A 19,980-nucleotide genomic window follows, 5' to 3' on the forward strand; every position below is an offset into this window, starting at 1 on the left:
CTGCTGTCCCCCCTCTGAGCAGTGTGGGGTATGAGGATAGGTCCCTCTAATTCGGCGGGGCTCAATACTGTCCCCCTCTGGCCCACAGTGAAAATGGTGTTCCTGCTTTTCAAGGACGGCTTGGAGAAGAAACCTGCAGGTAGTCAAGGAATGATACACCTGACACACATACACATACACACACACACACACACACACACACACACAAATATGCACACACACACGCACACATGCACAATTTCTCTCTGAAGGATACCTTTCTTAGCTGTGTCCTCCACTCCCATTAGATCATCCTTGTCCGCTACCTCCTCATACTGCTCCCAAAACACAACAACGAGACATGATCATGATCACGGGCATGAGATAACCCACCTCATACATGTGATGTGTGTCATCATCAACTGGGTCCGTTAGCAGAAACATCCGAACGATGGCTGGAAGTGAGCTCATGTTAGCTGCATGCTAAAGCGGATGAACACTGACTTGTCTCCCCTCCCCCCAAATCAACAGATTTTTATTTCTCCATCATCGACTATATTTTAATGGCACTTCCTTTTTAGTTAGTGTCACGTAGGTCCGGATGACACTGACAGAATCAAACACCTCAATATTTTAGACTGGATACCCCGATATGGATGATGTGGTGATATTTAGTGGATGACTTTCTGTGCTTTCATAAGATATTTACACGCCAGAAAATGTAGATAAATGAGCATTAGTAATGTGGTGAGATGACCAGAGACATTTACTGTTCATTTCAATAGATGGTGGAATAAGTTCAGAAAACAGTCTCACTGGGGTGAAGACGGATGAGAGAGTGGGGGATCACACCTCCAGCATGCTACTGATAAACAGACGGTAAAAATCCCAACAGACGGGACGTCATCTGTTGGATGGTACCGACCCCAGTGACTTTGGTGACCCACTGACCTGCACTTTGAGCAACCTGCTGCTGTAAGACTTGAAGTAGCTGTAGTAGATCTTACTCATGGTGTCCATGTACTCATCTCTGATCTCCTTGGCAACCATCCTCTCATTGGCCAAGAGGAACTGATAGAAGAATCTGGAAATGGGGGAATAGTTCAAAGTGTGCGATTACAATGGATGCTAGGGGTCAACGAAAATATCAAAACACTCGAGTATCACGACGCTACCTTTCACAACATTATACTGACTCATAAACACTGCTTCGATTCTTAAGACGAAACACAGACAGCTGGCAGCATCTCCACTCCATTGTGTAATTTCCATCTCTGACTACTAGGTGGCAGGTGCAGAATTGTAACAGGGCTGAACCACAAAAACAGGTACTGTCAGTGTCACACCAGCTATGACTCTGATTACTCTGATTTGATGCATATTGAGGTGTTTATGACATTTTTCTAAAATCTTGACAATACTGCAGTATTTGTAGTATCATAATGTATGACAATATAACCCAGCCGCTGGATGTATAAGCCGGTGCATTCTTAGTGCCGGTCCAAAGCCCAGATAAATGGGGAGGGTTGCGTCAGGACGGGCATCCGGAATAAAAATCAAATATGCGGATGTGATGGCCGCACTCGCAGCCACGCATTTGTAGTTTATTTTGTTTTAACTTTCGGTTGTTGAGTTACCAGTGCTGGGGGCGCCACTGCTGGAGGACATCTTGTCAGGCCTGACCAAAAGATGCGCTCCACAGAGCAGAGCTGTTAAAGACAGGGTAGCCAATTGGGCTCTACCAACTGCCCGCCATATCATGGGGGGGTTATTCATAATTTAGATATTTTGTTTGTTTCTTTAGAATATGTTAGGTTTTGGTTCTTTTTGCTTTGGTTACTATTTAAATGGGTTAACTTGTTGAAAAATTGTTCTGTTTTTTGTTATTTGTAGTTTAGTGAGTAGAGTGTTGTTTGTGTGTTACCCTTTTTGTTTTAAAATGGTCTGACCAGCCAGTATATATGTTCCCCCTTGTGTTCAGTTTGGTATGTTGAGTTTGTTATGTTCAGTTTCTTTCTTTGGCACGATGTGAGTTAAGTCCTGTTTAGTTGACCTCTTTTATGGGCCCAGAGCTTTTTGTTATTACGGGAGAATGGTTTTTGAGTAAATAAAAACATTTCTTTTTTTTTAAACGACCTGTGATTCCTCTTGCTACCTACTCGGTCCCTTACAGTGGATCATAAATCAGATTTCCATACCAGATCGGTCGAGGCCCAGGTTACCAACGACCGCCACCGGTACTGTTAACCAGCAGGGTGCCGGTGGAAACTATGCTACTGTTGGGTGAAGGAGAAGGAGAGGGGAAAGGCATGTCCAGAGGCAGTGGGAGAGGAGGAAGGGTGGGAGTGTGGAGGTGAGAGTCAGAACTTTGAATGTTGGCACTATGACTGGTAAAGGGAGAGAGCTGGCTGATACGATGGAGAGAAGGAAGGTAGGTATACTGTGTGTGCAAGAGACCAGGTCGAAGGGGAGTAAGGCCAGGAGCATCGGAGGTGGGTTCAAATTCAAATGGGAGGAGAAATGGGGTAGGGGTAATTCTGAAGAAGAGTATGTCAAGAGTGTGTTGGAGATGAAGAAAGTGTCAGAAGGAGTGATGAGTCTGAAGATGGAAATCAAAGGTCTGTTAATGAATGTTATCAGTGCATATGCCCTTCAAGTTGAGTGTGAGATGTAAGAGAAAGAAGAATTCTGGAGTGAGTTGGATGAAGTGGTGGAGAGTGTACCCAAGGAGGAGAGAGTGGTGATTGGAGCGCACTTCAATGGGCATGTTGGTGAAGGGAACAGAGGTGATGGGTACGTATGGTGTCAAGGAGAAGAAAGCGGAAGGACAGATGATGGTGGATTTTGTGAAAAGGATGGAAATGGCTGTGGTGAATACATATTTCAAGAAGAGGGAGGAACACAGGGTGACATATAAGAGTGGAGGAAAGTGCACACAGGTGAAGGGAAGGTTTACAAGATGGTTGTGAGACCAGCTATGTTATATGGTTTGGAGACAGTGGCACTGATAAAAAGCCAGGAGGTGGAGCTGGAGGTGGCAGAGATGAAGATGATAAGATTTTCATCGGGCGTGATGAAGAAGGACAGGATTAGGAACGATTATATTGGAGGGACAGCTCAGGTTGGACGGTTTGGAGACAAACCAAGAGAGGCAAGATTGAGATGATTTGGACATGTGTGGAGGAGAGATGCTGGGTATATTGGGAGAAGGATGCTGAATATGGAGCTGCCAGGGAAGAGGAGAAGAGGAAGGCCAAAGAGGAGGTTTATGGATGTGGTGAGGGAGGACATGCAGGTGGCTGGTGTGACAGAGGAAGATACAGAGGACAGGAAGAGATGGGAACGGATGATCCGCTGTGGCGACCCCTAACGGGAGCAATCAAAAGCAGAAGAAGAAGGTCTCACAACATACTATACCATGACATGAATTCTATCAACACATTCTTGCCAGGGGCGCCTCCATTGCCAAATGGTTAAATCGCATACAACACGGCCAAATGGTTGCAACGTCGCCGGTTCGAATCTAGCCAGTGACCTTTGTTGGAAGTCATTACTCTCTCGCGCTCCCCATTTCCCGTCTGCCTCCACTGTCGCTGTCAAGCATATGTGTAAAAAAAATACCAAAAAAAAAAAGAAAAAAAAAAAAGACATTCTTGCCAATCGACCCAGCAGATAAAGACAAAGATAAACAGACCTTCAGCGCCGAGCCGTGGTGCTTCAATGCTGCATCTCACAAGTCATAATTCATTGTACTTCACCTTCTCACAAAGGCATCAACTCAAATGCTCATGCTTAAGAGTTTGGATTTCCTCACCACAATAAAATCCTATCCAGAAATGTTATTAAATGATTAACACCAAATTTCTCTTTTCCTATTCGTGAAGTCCTTCTTAAAAGTATAGATTTCGCCGCTCTGGTGGCTGAGCGGAATAAACCGCCGTTCTTGCAACCCGCTCGTCGTGTGGCTGGGAGGTTCGTATCCCAGACTCGCCGTAACCGGTCACGGCCAGAGCGTCCACTGGGTAAGGTATTCATTAGGCCCCCCTTACCCGAGGGATAGCGGGTGTAGATCGGTGTAGTGTTCGGGGACTAGTCGTTCTCCAGCGACCCCTCTGGCCCACCCGGGCGCCTGAAGCCAAGCAACTGAAAGCATTCTCCATACACCTCCTTCGCAGCCTGAAGGTGATGCAATCCATGCGAGGCTTCAGCGTGTAAAATTGCGAGAGCAGCCGACACAAGTTTGAAGGAAGCTGGTGTAACAACTATCTCCTTCCTGTGGAAACGTGAGCCAGGGGAGTTATTCGACAAGAGTTCCGGCCGTATGCCATTGGGTTAATCGGGTGGGATAAATGGGAAAAACTAGAAATAAATAATACAAAAAAAGAAGTATAGATTTCTTTTTAAAATGCTAAGTGTGTGACTACAGTATTGTAGCATCCGAACCTTTCCTAACGTTAGCGCTTGCTTGTTTTGGACTTGGTACAAAAAGCACCAACCGTTCCCTTACACCGTACCTGGTGAATTAGATATAGTGTTTTCACTTCCTTGTGTGTTTATGTTGAGTAGCCCACTGAGACATATGCTCAGTACGCGCAAATTCACTGGCCTGTCAGAAACCTTTGCCCCAACAACCCTTTCTGTCAGGACGGCAGATACACTTTAAAGCAGGGGTGGGCAGTCTTATCCAGAAAGGGCCGGTGTGGGTGCAGGTTTTTGTTCCAACCAAGCAGTTACATACCTGATCCCACTAATCAGCCAGTAGAGTCTTAGCTGAAGAACTTGATGAGGAGACACAGGTGTGTAACTGCTTGATTGGAACAAAGATCTGCACCCACACCGGCCCTTTCTGGATAAGACTGCCCACCCCTGCTTTAAAGTCGTTTTTGCACTTCATGTTCAGAGAAAAACAACTTCACATGTTTTTACGACCTTTAATTTAATTTGATTGGGCTCAAGTGGATTTTTTTTCTCCCCAGTTGTACTCTGCCAATCACCCTGCTCTCTGAGCCATCCTGGTCTCTGCTCCACCCCCTCTGCTGATCCGGGGGGGGGGGGGGCTGCAGACTACCACATGCCTCCATGATACATGTGGAGTCGCCAGCCACTTCTTTTTACCTGACAGTGAGGAGTTTCACCAGGGGTACGTAGCGTGTGGGAAGATCACGCTATTCCCCCCAGTTCCCCCTCCCCCCTGAACAGGCGTCCCGACCGACCTGAGGAGGCACTAGTGCAGTGACCAGGACACATACCCACATCCGGCTTCCCACCCACAGACGACCCCCGTGTTGGTAGGCAATGGAATAGACCACCACACCACCCGGACGCCCAAGGCTTGAGTGGATTTACTGACCTGTATTTGAGCAGAGTGTTCTGTGGGATCTGGTAGTTGGTCATTGGCTTCCGGAAAGAATAAATCTTCTGGAGGATGAACTCCCGGATCTTCGACACTGCCTGGAGAGTAGAGCAACAGCAATTACGTAAGTGTGCCTGTGAAAGCTTTGATTCCTTAATGATTCTGTGTTCTTTTCAAAATGTCATGTGACGTGTCCCTTGTACCTTAATCTTGAGCCGGTCCACTATGTCCTGAATATCAGAGCAGGCCAGAGTCTCTCTGAAGCTGAGCTCCTTGGCGAAGTTGATTTTGTTGTTGAGCTCATGGAGCTGCTCAAGAAACTCCTGCTCCGTCACAGGGCTGTCTATGATGGTGCTGGGAGAGGATGCGCACACACACACACACACACACACACACACACACACACACACACACACACACACACACACACACACACACACACAGAGTTCTTAAAGGTGCTGTGTGTGATTATACTTGAACTCTGAGCTCTGCTCTTCCGTATGAAAACAAATCCAAAGACAAACCGATTCACATACAAAGACAGTGGATCCACAGCATGTATGGAAAGCCATCGATAAATATTGCTTGTTGACATCGACGCATAGTTTGCTGAGGACCGTGAGTTCAAAAGATTTTCAGGATCCAGGATTCAAACAATAACAAATACAACTCGACTCCTCTGGTTTTAAATGCAGAAGTGTGGAGAGCACTACTCAGCAACCCCTGCTGACATTTATACTATGATACTATCCATCCATCCATCCATTATCCAAGACACCTATCCTAATCAGGGTCACGGGACACTGGAGTCTATCCCAGCAGTCACTGGGCGGCAGGCGGGGAGACAACCTGGACAGGCCACCAGGCCATCACACCTAGGGACAATTTAGTACAGCCGATTCACCTGACCTACATGTCTTTGGACTGTGGGAGGAAACCCACGCAGACACAGGGAGAACATGCAAACTCCACACAGAGGACGACCCCAAGTTGGACTACCCCAGGGCTCGAACCCAGGACCATCTTGTTGTGGGGTGACTGCACTCATAATATATTTACTAGTCATACTACGCTTTAGGATAACAAAAATAGACATACCACATTTCACTCCCAAATAGATAGATAACATTTTAGCAGGTGCGTAGACTTGCAAAAATACACTGGTATATGAGAAATGAGCTAAGGCCAAAAAAAAAAAAATCTTTCAACACACACACACACACACACACACACACACACACACACACACACACACACACACACACACACACAGGTCTCTTACGAGATCATGGCCCCAGGGACAACCAGCTCATCCACCAGCTGGCTGAGGTGGCTGCGTACTGCCTGCCTGTTTTTCAGCCTGACATTCATGCTGACCGACTGCTGCTGCAGAGTCTGGATCTCACTGCTGATGGAGGAAAGGTCGCTCTGGAAACCGCTCAGCATGCCCTCCATTCTCTGACAGCACAAACACAGACACCCAGTCAAACAGTCAATCTTTATCTATACAGAACACAGTGTGCACCTAATTACAATCCTGCAGCAAGTTATGCATAAGAACAGTAAAGCACTTACTTAAATGTGGAATAAGATAGTATGTGTGTGTGTATGTGTGTGTGTGTGTGTGTGTGTGTGTGTGTGTGTGTGTGTGTGTGAGTGTATAGAGGGTGAATATAAACCCTGGTTATGGGTTGGTGTGAATCCCAGTTGAATATGAACTATGGTTAAGTAATACATTTTAATGTGGATAAGATGGCTTCTTTTGTGGAAGTGAAGCTTATATCTGTGCCATCTGACACCCATAGCTAACCACTGGGCACCAGTGTGTGATTTTGAGAAGCTGTATTTTATCAAGCAGGTTTACTGATGAACAGTAACTGATCTTACCTCCAGTATGGAGTCGCAGGCAGTGATCTGGTTGTGCAGCAGAGCAATGTTCTGACTCTCCTTGATGTCTGACGCAGGATCTAGTCAAGGTCTACAACACAGCAGACACTCCCTGTGCATCAAACCCACCACTATCTGAACTTCAACTGTTGGTAACTATACAAAACTGGTCATATACACATGGAGTGCTGGATTTTGGTGTCCTATCTAGTTATGACACAGCTAGAGAGAACGTTATTCCTGGTGACGTATTCAGATGTAGATGGTATATTTCATAATGCTTTCAAAGCTCCTGTGCAGGTGAATAACCTGAACATTTACTGATTTCATATCTGATGTAATTCAGGACCCAGACCAAGGAGGGGTGATCAGTCACCACTTTAAAGTGTCTACCCTCCAGATAGTGCCGCCACCTCGCCAACGACCACACTACAGCCAAAAACATTCTTTCAGTGGCACAGTAATTCCTTTATACTTTTTTTAGGCTTCTGCTCCTATATACCAAGACCTCCTCTGAACTTAACCCAGTTTGTTGGATGACCACATCCCCTAGACTGACTTCTCTGGCATCAGTGTACACCACAAAGAGCAGGTCAATGTTTTAATTCTGATGTAGATTTCAGAGTTTACGAGGTGCACCTAAATGCACTATGGAGTCCCGATAGCGTGACCGCACCCCTCCGAAGTGGAGATGGCGTGACTGCGGTGATCGACCGAACCAGAACTCATTTTCGAGTTCTCCATAATCATCCTGTGATCTCAAGAAGAAAAGTTGTTTTCTCGTGATAAATTATTTCATTATCTCGAAGAAACAAGCTTTGTTGCCAAGAGAACGCAATAATAAACTTGTGATCTCGAGATAACGGCATTTAAAAAAAATTGCAAGCAGGGCTATTCTCGGCTTCCATACTTGTGATGTTATAGTTTTAGTTGGTGAAAGTGGGATTAACTTACAGAAAATGTTGATTGTTGTGATTTTTTTAGGTGCAGCAAATGGAGATTATTCATAAATAATGTGTAAACTCAGATTAAGCATTTTAGAAACCTTGGGGGTCATCCTCTGTGTGGAGTTTGCATGTTCTCCCCGTGTCTGTGTGGGTTTCCTCCGGGTGCTCCGGTTTCCTCCCACAGTCCAAAGACATGTAGGTCAGATGAATTGGCTGTACTAAATTGTCCCTAGGTGCGAATGTGCGTGTGTATGTCGGCCCTGTGATGGCCTGGCGGCCTGTCCAAGGTGTCTCCCCGCCTGTCGCCCAATGACTGCTGGGATAGGCTCCTGCACCCCCACGACCCTGAGAGCAGGATAAGCAGTTTGGATAATGGATGGATGGATGTAACTGATGGACTGACTGTATATTTCAGATTGGATCTACAACTTTAAAGTATACTTATTTGTATAAATATCTTGGGGTTTTTTTGGATTAAAATACGAGTCTCTAGGAAGGTATAAAGCTGATCCATAGAATTGTTTTTTGGTGAACACAACTTTGCTCCTAAATTGACCACATTAAGTGACATGGTGTGGGAACCATGTGAAATGATAAGACTGTTGAATTGTTTAGTCTGAATGTCAGGATAAATCTCATTGTTATAGAAAATGAGGTTCATTATTACTGATTCAGATATTAAATACATCTTAACAAATAAAGTGGACTGAAGATTGAATTGAAAGGTGAATTGAGGGTGGTTAAGCAAAAATTATTACTGAAGCATGGAGAACAGCGGTTGCATAACATTTGTAGAAGCTTAGAATCTATGTTCACATTAAATCAGACCACTTAACAGAACCCTTCTTAACCTGTAATTACAGCTCAGTTGTAACTACTGTTAGAAAACAATGAATGTGATGAGGATACAGTCTTTGATGGATGCCTGTTCGATTCTCTGAAGCTCTGCCTCCACCTGTTTGGAATACTGTCTGAGGTCAACCCCCTGCAACAAGCCGGGAGAGAAGAGCACATATCCAGCGTGTAGTTTCAACTCATTGATGGTCAGATTCAAATCAAGGATGTTGCTGTTACGTCAAAGACTACGTGGACCATCTTCTGGCAGATTGATCTACCAGAAGATTTTGTTATATAAACATTGCTGCCAAAAATTCGGCTGACATTAGGAGATAGCTCCTCCCTTCAAATACGCTTCCTGAGTTTTACATCAGAAGGCAACACCATGTATGAGAGCTAGTTGAAATGTCCATGTTGTGACTGCCTTACCGTTTTGAGTGCCTCCTTCACAAGGTCATCTTCAAGATTGGCCTGGATGTGAACTGAACGAGATAAAATGACACAAGCGTTGATAAAGAATCTAACATTCATGTGGAAATACGAGACGGCAGTTGGACTTTTCCAGAACAGGAGCTTAACTATTAATTATGACCAAGCATATATTTTTACGTCTAGTTTTCACAGCTACCAATTGTCCAGTACTAATATAGTATAAGCAATTCTGATTATTTAGAGCTGTCACTGTTGAATGTCCAACTGTAGTCAAGATGTTATGATAAGTTAAGATAAAAGAATGTTGTTCCTCAAATCATCCATGCAAATAATCCTGACGGATAATGATGATAGCTAAATCTATCAAAAATATATTTCAAGTATTGTTTTAGCCATAACCACGCAGCCCCAAAGTGAAGGCACCCTGAGCCACTGTCTGGCTAAATCCTACTCTGGTAAGGCACTGTCCCAATGTCCTGCTGTTACAGTCTCATACAGGGTGCACCACAGAGCCTGGCACCACTGCCAACAATAGAAAATGTTTTGAATATGTGAAAATATAACAATTTCAACTCCGAAAAAAAAACCAAATGAAGACTCATAAATGAAGACGACGTCCAGTTTAGATTTTTTTCCCCCTGTTCAGTCTATAGTATAACAAATATGAAGTGTGGGTTGCCAACTCACTGTCCACTTCATCCAAGATGAACTCGTCCGTAGTGAGGTCGAGGTCCCCCAGGTTGAGGTTAGGGATGTCGCCATCGGCCTTCTAGAAACAACAGAGAGACACGCATAGGGGTGTTTGAAGACAGCCAGGTTCATAGCTTCACCTCTTGCATGGCAGGGACACCAGGATTAACGTCTCACTCGCTGCAGTCACACACACTAAACGGCCTAACCGGACCTAAGAAAAGACTCCAACGCTGACACGGAACTCCAAAAATCGATTACGTGTGTATCGAACCGCGAATGAATGAATATTGACGTGTGACAAAGAGAGTAAGAGGCGCTTGAAGCCCCAGATAACGAGGACGGTTTTTCATCGTGTGTTATAAGAAAATCTACACCCCAATGATGATGCAGTCTGGTGCTAACAGGATGCTAATGTCATTTCGGACGAAGAGCTTACAAATGTTTGGCATTTTGTTTCAACGGCGTTGGCCGCCCTTTCTGAGTTACCAAAAAAAAACAAAAACGTTACCTCGTCTTGTAAATACGCCATGGCGTTTTCTGGCAGGTTAACAGCCGTGTTTACAACGGAGACGGCTTCTTCCGCCATAGCAGCCAAACCTGACTGCGCTACAAAAACACGGTCCTCCTCTGCGGGGGCGACCGGGGGGAGGAAATGTGTCCCCGGACCTATGAAGGCGGCAGAAGTTACTCGCCGGTTTGGTAAATCAAATCAAAACTAGAACTCTTTTGATCCGGAGATATCTTATCTTCACTCCATCTTAGAAATCATCAATATATTTTTCTATACGGACCGACCCACTTGCTTGAATGTGCCAGTCGGGCAACATTTACCGACGGACCCACTTCCGCTCCGAAGTCGCGAACTGTCCGCAAAGATTTCGCGAGAACAACGCCACTTCCTCTTCGCGCGGAACCCACTTCCAAGATGGTGAGAACGCTAGTTCGGCGACCTGGAATGTTTGAAAATCTGCGTTCATCCTGCGTTGAGTTCGTTTGTTTTTCACTTTTAGAGCTGCAGTGGATGCTTGATAGGTTCCTTGGTCGACTTGGTGTCGAATTGGTGGATTGGCGACGCGAACGTGTCGGGATTATTTGTCGGCGTTAAGACGATACTAGCGAGACCCGCGTCGGCTCTCCTACTCTGCGTTAAAATGATCGTAAACCTCCCCAAAATTACTCTACCGATGGGGCTTTTAACCCGTATTAGTCCTGCCCGGCAGCTCGCCCTTAAAGTTTGCATAGTTTTCTGTTTTCAGCCTTTTATAACGATACCAGTATTCTATGGGAAACGCGGTGGCCCAGTGGTTAGCACTGTTGCCTCACAGCAAGAAGGTCCCGGGTTCGAACCCCAGGCCGTCTCAGGTCCTTTCCTCGCGTGGACTTTGCATGTTCTCCCCGTGTCTGCGTGGGTTTCCTCCGGGGGCTCCGGTTTCGTCCCACCGTCAAAAAGACATTCACGTTAGGGTTAATACTCCTGCCTGTTCCCCTGAGCAAGGCAGTGGAAATATCTGGAGTTGGTCCCCGGGCGCTGCAGCTGCCCACCGCTCCTATACAATAGGATGGGTTGGATGCAGAAAACAGATTTCATTGTAAGTGAACAATGACAAAGTAAAGTTGCTTTCTTCTTTCATGTTAGCCAGCTATGCTAACAAGCTAGCCAGAATGAAGGAGTCAAGCGGCAAAACGTCTCTGTCGGTAGCTCGTTAGGTCTTATGGCAGCATGTACATTGATTATGGCACTGACCCTGTGAAAGGTTAGGGTTTAAGTTTTATTTGTAAACTCAGTAGTACATAGAACAAAGCAACCAAATGTAGCAGAAGTGTGCAAGTGAGAATGAAAATCTCCTAGGGTTTAGAAAAGTACCTCACCTAAATTAAAACCTCAGATCATATAAACTTAAGTATGGGCCTCCTCCCATAGCGTAATGTGATGTAGTCATTTGAATGTAAAGCACTTCGGATTCTTGCAGTAGTAAAGCAGTTTTTTAATCTCTTCCATTGTGTGAGTAACACACAGCGATGCTTAGTTGGTGTTGAATCAGTAACCGTTTCTATTTCTTGAGAAAGAGCCAATAAATGTCTCGATGTGAACATAATGATCATGTCATTTCCCCAGTCTCTAGTCATCCCTGAGAAGTTCCAGCACATTCTTCGTGTTCTGAACACGAATATCGATGGTAGGAGGAAGATCGCCTTCGCCATCACTGCCATCAAGGTGAGCTGACTTATGAAAAAAAGCACCCACACTTTGATGCAATGTCCTGACATGCTTTAGTAGCACTGAACTTTACATCTAACCCCTCTGCTGTCTGAATCTTAAATTTCTCTAGCATGTCAAACAGACTAGTAACCCTTTTCAAGTATTCATGGGATGCTATACCGCGTTTATTCCTCATTTGTTTGCCATATTAGCAGTGCAAGTTTTCCTAAGTATGATGACAATCTTGTTGATATTTAGATAACTTTTTTTCCACTTACTCCCATCATGTTTAAGGCCCTGTGTCTTTATGCTGATCACACCAACACAAACTTGGGAGTATGTAAATTTAGTTGATCTTGACTCCGAGTAAAACTTGATCTAAATGACTGCCTGTGTTCTCCAGGGTGTCGGCAGACGTTACGCCCATGTCGTCCTGAGGAAGGCTGACATTGACCTCAACAAGAGGGCTGGAGAGCTGACTGAGGAGGAGGTGAGTGCAGTAGTATGGATGTAGTCCAGTCTTCTGACAAAACAGATCTGCTATTGAAAGGGTGTTTTTTATGCGGGCCTCTCTCACATATTAAGCCGCATTTCCACCACAGGAGCTTTCTCCAGAAATTAGGAAGCTTTTGAGGAACTCAGTGCGTTTCCACTGCAGGGGCCAGGGTCTAAATTAAGATCCAGGGACATTATTTTATCCCCAAAAAGTCCCTGCACAGGAGTTGTGTTTTCCAAAAGTACTGGAATTTTGGAGGTGGGGCTTGCAGTGCTGAACATTTCTGATTGGTCGAGTACTCCGCACATTTCAACTGACATTTTAAAAAGTCTGCAGCCGCAAACCAGCACTGTGTCCGAAATCATTCACTCATTTACCCCTTTTCCACCAAGGCAGTTCAAGGGGCTGGTTTGGAGCCTGTGCCTAATCTTGAACCAGTTCTTTGGTGTTTGACAGCCGAAGAACCGGCTCTTGGCCAGGAAAACTGGTTCCAGAGTGGAACCAACTCTTCTGCTGGGCCAGAAGAAAGAACTGCTTATGCCAGGGGCTGGGGCGAGATTATTTTGACCAACATGGGATGCATTACTCGGCAGCAACAATCAGTTCTGCTGAATAATCTGTTTACATGACACTTCAAATCAAAGTGTGACTGAAATCAAATGGTTTTATCAGCTCATGCTTTATTTGATTGACTTGACAGAGTGAATTTGAACCCTCATATTCATTTTTCCGGATTTAAAAATCTCCTAGTGTAACTATTTGAAATCCTGTGCTTAAAAACACATCAACTGCAGTTGCCCACTGGGGACTGGGGTTCGCGCCCCGGTCTCGTCAGATCCGACTATGGCCGGACTCGACGAAGCAGCGATCATTGGCAACGCTGTCTTCGGGAGGGGGGCGGAGTCGGCTTGTGTTCGTCACGTGAATGCGTCTCTGTGTGTGTCGGAAAAACAGTGGTTCGGCTTGGAGTCGCCTTGTCACGAAAGTGGCGAGGCGGTCTCCTTCGAGACTGCCGGCCGGAGAGATGCAGTTGGCGAACGCACACAGTGCGAGGGTGGGTGTTTGAATTAAAATAGGGATCGATTGGCCACTAAATTGGGAGAAAAAAGGGAAAAATCAGAAATAAATTTAAAAAAAAAAAAAAACACATCAACTAAGAACACTGAAGAGTTCGCACTAAGAAATATTGAGAGATTAATCAAGGAAATCTTGTAAATTTCAGACCAACCACCCCACAGGAGAACAAGACAGATAAACGTTGTATCCAAATGAACTGATTCAACCGTCTTTGAACATATTATACCAAGCGTATTTTCCCAAATTAATGAATAAGAAGTACTTAAACCTATTTTCGCAGGATTTGTCTCGTGCCTGTCGTCATAAGGAAAAACAAACTATACTCCACCAAATACTTCTTAATACTCTATAAAACAGCTTTAGAGCTCTATCCATCTTTCTTGGTTTGTTGTCACGATCATTCAAATATTTTTAATTGGAACAATTACTAGACAGGGAAAACGTGCTGCTGTAAAACAGCCGTTGCTTTTTCCCTACATCAGCGGACTAATTTGCCTAATCTTCATGGGTTTTTAGATCATGGTGGAAACAGACAACAATGGGCTAAAGGAACCTTTTAGTTCCATGAAAAGTAGTTCCTGGGACTAAAAGTTCTGGGTACTTTGGGTGGATCGCAGCTTTAGACATTCATATAGTTTTTATGCAGACTACGCCTGTTTGAAATGGGTTTCATTGGAGTCTGTAAAAAAAGTTGACAAGTTGTTCAGACGTGTATACAAGGATTTTTTAAAATTATTATTTTTTATTTATTCATTATTTTTATTTATTTATTTATTTAGTCCACTTATGCCTGTTAAATATGGTCCTTATAGAGGAATAGTGGATACTTGGTAAGGCTGTGGTACCTCTATAATTTAGAACCATGTTTTTCAGTGTATAGTCCATTAATAGGGTTAATCAGTTGGACTCTGGTATTGTGTGCAGAAGACCAGGTTGTATTGCATGCATGCTGGTAGGCAGATTTCTCATGCCTCCGCATGGAGATGATGTGTTACTCACCCATGACGTGTTCAGCCATCTGCCATGACAAAGTTTGGAAGCTCCTCATCAACCTGTTGTATCACATTCATGTTTCACATTTGTGAACAATACTTATTGGAGTCTAAAATTGTGGTAGTTCTCAGCCCTGTGCTGGGTTAATTTAAAAGTTGTCCTCGTCTTTGTATTTTATTTATCTACCCAGAATGTAAGAGAGATGCTGACAGAGTAGGAAAGAGGAGAGGGAATTCCTGGCAGGATTCGATCCTGTCAGCAGGCATACCTGTTGGACTTCTGAGATGACTCATCTCCCTCTGTCTGTTCTTAATTTGAGCACACTCTGATTCTATCTCATTCTCTGTATTTTAATGGTGATCAGGTTGAGAGGGTGGTGACTATCATGCAGAATCCTCGCCAGTACAAAATCCCAGACTGGTTCCTCAACAGACAGAAAGACGTGAAGGACGGCAAATACAGCCAGGTAGGTTACACAGCCCTTGGACAGGGAGCTGTTGTCTCTAAATCTGTTTCTGATTTTGTTGCTCTAAATATTATTTATACTTCATGTTTTATCTTGGAAAAAGTTGGAAAAAATCCAGTTGATGTCTGCATACAAGTTAACGCTGTTGGTCACAGCTGCACGTGTGTTGGTGATAAACATGACTTGGCAACCAGTTGTGCCAGAGACACCAGTGTAATGGCTCAAATGATGCAAGTTAAGATGCTCAAACATCTTAATGCCACAGTGACACAGAGTTTAGCTTTTTGTGTCTGTCCAGACACCAGTGGGATTGTGGACTGTCCCAATATCTTCCATCACAGTGTGTGAAATTCAGTAGGCTTGCTGTAAAATATATAACAAGGCCAAAAATGTTAAACTCTTTGATGGACGGTGATGTGTTAGGTACTGGACTGACTTGTACACAGGATGTCAACTCCCCCTGCGTTACCCCCAAAGTCAACATTCACACCAAAGACCAACTTAGATGGCAAGCTAATGTATTAATCTGTGTTCTGACAGTCTGCTAACCTGTCAGTGATTACCATGGAGACCCTTTTTAATACATTTTAATTTCAAGTCTTTGATATATGTTGTGCCATTTTGTTTGTGTTCAGGACAACTTGGAGCCTTGTTTTGTCTGAGCCACTCTTTATGGAACTGAACCTCTGTCCGTACCCATGAGCTTGTCACTGTCTTCTGGAATGTTCTGCTATGTGTGTCTGCTAACTACTGCGTTGTGTTGTTTTGTGTTGTAGGTCCTCGCTAACGGTCTGGACAACAAGCTTAGAGAAGATCTGGAGAGGCTGAAGAAGATCAGGGCCCACAGGGGTCTCAGACACTTCTGGGGGTAAGCTATCTGCTCCTGGCATTCATGTTCCACTGAGGGAGAAGCAAATCTCCTGCCTCCAAACACCCATTTCTGCAGTTAGACATCTTGTGTTTGACCTTCATGGTGAAAGATGACTACAGGAAGTAGGGATGGGTACCGAGGCCCAGTATTTAACAGGCACCGGTGTCGTATTGTTGAGGACTGTAGTATTGATAAGCTCCGATGTAAACGGTTCTGCTATCAGTATTAGAGAAATTAAGATAAATTTCCGATTTATTTAGGCTACATAAACGTAATCTTGCACCTTTTATCTCACCAACTCCATTTCTAATTTGCAGTCAGATTAAGACATTTGTATATGATGCATTTTCGCTATTCCCAATCCAGAAGAGAGCTCTCTCTCTCTCAGAGCCTGTCGTATATGCGAGCCGAGGGGCAGCCAGCTCTCTCTGCCTCTCTCTCTCTGATGCACACACACACATACACAGCCTGCTCTTAGTGACAATGACGGCACGAGAACTAAACGGTCAAAAGTCTGGTTGTACTTCACTAGAGTCGATGCTGACGATACTTGTTGCCACAAGTGCAACAAGTCTTTTACATGTAAGGGCGGAAATAGAAGCAATCTTTCAAAACGTCTAGCGAAGGTGCATCAAATACAGGCAGCGAAATGCAGCTTCGACTGCCTAGCTCGTGGCTCATCTTGTTGGCCCATCCACCTTAGGTATGTTATGTATGCTAGCAGCTTAGAGCCCACACGCCGCTAACTAAATTATACAAACATGGTTAATGATTAAAAGTAACGCTCTGTGCAGACACGAGAAAATAATTAAATAATAATTATGTTCTTAAATTTTTTTCCCTCTTAAAAAAAAAAGAAAGAAAAAGAGCCGGTAAGAGTACTGTTAAAGGATCGATAAGCAGTATTGGTAAGAGTAGTAGTACCTATAAAATCTTAGTGATACCCATCCCTAGCAGGAAGCAGAGGAAGCCTGTCCAGTCAAAACTTGAATAAGTGGACCTGTGGATAAAGTAGAATACTGATAGATTGCAGTAGTGTGTTTTGAGGTTTTTGACGAGTTAAAGGGGTTTTACACTCGGGTTTTTAAGAATGGTTGTTCTGAATTCACTCGATGCCAAGATCTGTTCTGGCTTAAGAATCCATCATTATCTGTTTTCTCTTTATTGGAAGCACATGCTGATGAGGCCACATTTTTTTGTGGTACTCGGCAGTGTTTTCCACAGCCTAATAATTCACTGAAAGGGAGATGTATGCTACACCAAGGTTACCTTCCTAGGCTAAATCAGGCTGCGTTTGTACAGAGCCTTGTAGATAAATCTAGTTGATTTGTGTACATTCATTATCAGTGTCAGTTGCTGCATTCATGAAACTCACATCACAAATCACCTGCATGTGTTGTAGAAGTCATGTACTCTCATCAGATGCAGTCTCCTCATGGTCAGGGAAATGACTGTGCAGCGGTCGGTTGTAATGAAACCCTGCATACATGTGGGTCTGATTCATGGTTTGGGACGAGAAAGGATGGTGACTGGCAACTCGTTTCTAACTGGTCTTTTCTTCTCTCTTGCAGTCTGCGTGTGCGCGGTCAGCATACCAAGACCACCGGACGTCGTGGTCGCACCGTGGGTGTGTCCAAGAAGAAGTAAACTGTCTCCTGCTCACTTCATGACAATAAAAACACCACAGTCCACAAAACACATCTGTCCTGTCGTCCATGTCGGCTATCGTTTCGTGCTCCATCGGCCAGAGTTCGCTCGCTGCATGTTGGGAAGAGGTGTTGTTGGGCCTGAATAAAAAGGGTTGTAAGTTGGCCCACTGATAACCAAGCAGTTATTAAGTCTTATCCCAAGATTTCAGGGAAAATAAAATAATGAATGTAAATATAGCCACAAGTGCATAGGCAGTGCCAGGGAGGGGCATGGGGCTGCTGTAGCTACCCCCAAGGAATTCCTGTGGTTTATAGCTTTTAATGTGAATACCATATTTCATGATTTGAAAAATCTAAAGGTTGAATCAGTTCTTAACGCGTTTATTGAGGGAAGCGTTTCATCGCTCATCTAACACCCCTTTTCCACTACATGGTAGCGGCTCAACTGGACTCGACTTTTTCGTTTTCCGTTACTGGAAGGTACCGGCCTTTTGATAACTGTTACCACTTTTCTGGCGCCACCTTTGTCGGGGTTCCAAAAAAAACTGGAGCGGGGTACCAAAATCAGTGTAGGCCAGCTGCACTGAGGGGGTGGGTACTGTTAACGGCGATGGAAAACGACACTGCGAGTCGAGTTGAGCCGGTACATCATCATCAGCTCCGTAACCTATGGAGGTCGTAGGAGCACAGCCTGTGTCTCAGCGAGTCTCTTCCGCCGTGGCCTATCCACCGCAGCTCTCCCCGCCTCCACTACGCTCATCTGGAGCCATTCTCCCATGTTGTTTACCCAGGTTTTTCTCGGGTCTCCCTCTCTTCCCGGTCCCTTCTACCAGGCCTTGCTTGCCTGTACTATGTAGTGGAAAAGGGGCATATGTAAGTGACCTCTTCAGTCTGACTGCAGGTGTCAAACACCCCTTATAAACAATACAGTGGCACAATGACCAGTCTCATGTGCACATATGGGTGTGCCCATTAACTAGAGTTACAATGGCCATGTGTACTGTTCACAGAGGACGGGAATGTTTGCAGTCACAGCATTGTAAGATGGTGACAGATGTACCCTTCACCCCCCCCCTTCGGTTCAGGGATGCTCTTCACATAGATGGCCTAAGAGAGATTTGTATCCAGAGGTGTGTTTAGTAGGCAGACTTGTGAGCCTTGCATCTCTATCCTTTGAGCTGAGTGAGTGACATTATGTTTACACGGAGCCCAATGTTCCGATTATCAGAATCTCACAATGCGTTATTCATGAACACTTAAAAGCCCAAACACAATAAAAATAGTTAAATTTCAATCTGTCGCAGAGCCGTAGTTTAAACCCTTTTCATAAACATTGTACCTTGTGAAGGATTTAGCCCAGTGTTTCCTCAACCCAGTCCTCAAGGACCCCCTATCCTGCATATTTTCTTTGCAACCCTGAACAGGTACCTGTTTGTAGTTATTCAACCAATCAGCAATGAATTTTGTCAGACGTTGCACACCTTGCATAATTAAGTGCTGCGAGATGATTGGTCGAGTAAGTACAAGCGGGGCTACCTATGCACTGGGTTGAGAAACACTGCAACATGTTATGAACAAGGAAAACTATGAGGGGGCTGATTTGGCCACTTAACGTTGAGATTTTTGGATTTTTTTTTTTTAAGTAGCTATTTTGATAAAAAAAAAAGATTGGCTTATATAATCGAAACCGTATGGAATATTAAAAGTCAGAAAATGTAACGTTTTCTAGCTTGGTCCAGAGATGCTTGGTACCACGTTTGGTGACAATTGTACAACATTTGTAGTAGCAGCAAAAAAAAAAACAGATTTGGACAAAATTCAAAATGGCGGAAAATCTGCCCAATCTCAAATGGGCGTGGCTTCCGCCTTAAGATTCGACTGGACCCACAGGATCCAACGAATAGAGGATTTTGTCTCAGATTTACGGTTCAAACGTTACAGTCCAAACCGTTCGTTCTTATAGCGCCACCGTCTGGCCAATTATTATTATTCATTTTTTTTGTCTGAGTAGTGAGATTTCCTTGCTATCAGCCAAGTTTGGAAATTGTAGCTGTTAACAAGTTTCTGAGACCCAGATACTTTTAGGGCGGAATAATAACA

General features: G+C 44.4%; 2 protein-coding genes across 2 annotated transcripts in view; one reads left to right on the top strand and one right to left on the bottom strand.

The window, feature by feature from the left end:
• The window catches only part of vps52 (VPS52 subunit of GARP complex), a 17,654-nt gene extending 6,742 nt beyond the window's left edge, over nucleotides 1-10,912 (bottom strand). Inside the window, exons 1-11 of the mRNA XM_056298203.1 lie at nucleotides 10,637-10,912; nucleotides 10,123-10,204; nucleotides 9,433-9,485; nucleotides 9,076-9,151; nucleotides 7,220-7,287; nucleotides 6,615-6,790; nucleotides 5,536-5,686; nucleotides 5,330-5,430; nucleotides 931-1,063; nucleotides 257-314; nucleotides 1-133 (exon numbers count right to left, since the gene is read on the bottom strand). The exon at nucleotides 1-133 is cut by the window's left edge and continues 1 nt beyond it. Of these exons, the coding sequence (XP_056154178.1) occupies nucleotides 1-133; nucleotides 257-314; nucleotides 931-1,063; nucleotides 5,330-5,430; nucleotides 5,536-5,686; nucleotides 6,615-6,790; nucleotides 7,220-7,287; nucleotides 9,076-9,151; nucleotides 9,433-9,485; nucleotides 10,123-10,204; nucleotides 10,637-10,714 (1,109 nt within the window). The 5' untranslated portion in view covers nucleotides 10,715-10,912. The remainder of the gene's footprint in view (nucleotides 134-256; nucleotides 315-930; nucleotides 1,064-5,329; nucleotides 5,431-5,535; nucleotides 5,687-6,614; nucleotides 6,791-7,219; nucleotides 7,288-9,075; nucleotides 9,152-9,432; nucleotides 9,486-10,122; nucleotides 10,205-10,636) is intronic.
• Nucleotides 10,913-10,991: 79 nt separating this feature from the next.
• Nucleotides 10,992-17,927, top strand: rps18 (ribosomal protein S18). The gene is made up of 6 exons (XM_056298218.1): nucleotides 10,992-11,056; nucleotides 12,245-12,343; nucleotides 12,732-12,818; nucleotides 15,259-15,360; nucleotides 16,137-16,228; nucleotides 17,803-17,927. Exons 1-6 carry the CDS (start codon nucleotides 11,054-11,056, stop codon nucleotides 17,876-17,878), a joined length of 459 nt encoding a protein of 152 aa, XP_056154193.1. The 5' UTR covers nucleotides 10,992-11,053; the 3' UTR covers nucleotides 17,879-17,927.
• The last annotated feature ends 2,053 nt before the right edge of the window (nucleotides 17,928-19,980 follow it).

Source organism: Lampris incognitus, chromosome 18 (assembly GCF_029633865.1).
Source record: "Lampris incognitus isolate fLamInc1 chromosome 18, fLamInc1.hap2, whole genome shotgun sequence".
NCBI classification, from domain to species: domain Eukaryota; kingdom Metazoa; phylum Chordata; class Actinopteri; order Lampriformes; family Lampridae; genus Lampris; species Lampris incognitus.

Bases quoted from the DNA above. Each gene is read 5' to 3' on its own strand.
- rps18 (XM_056298218.1), top strand. The intron at 12,344-12,731 runs GTGAGCTGACTT...TGTGTTCTCCAG, and splicing joins TCGCCATCACTGCCATCAAG to GGTGTCGGCAGACGTTACGC. The intron at 15,361-16,136 runs GTAGGTTACACA...TTTGTGTTGTAG, and splicing joins AGGACGGCAAATACAGCCAG to GTCCTCGCTAACGGTCTGGA.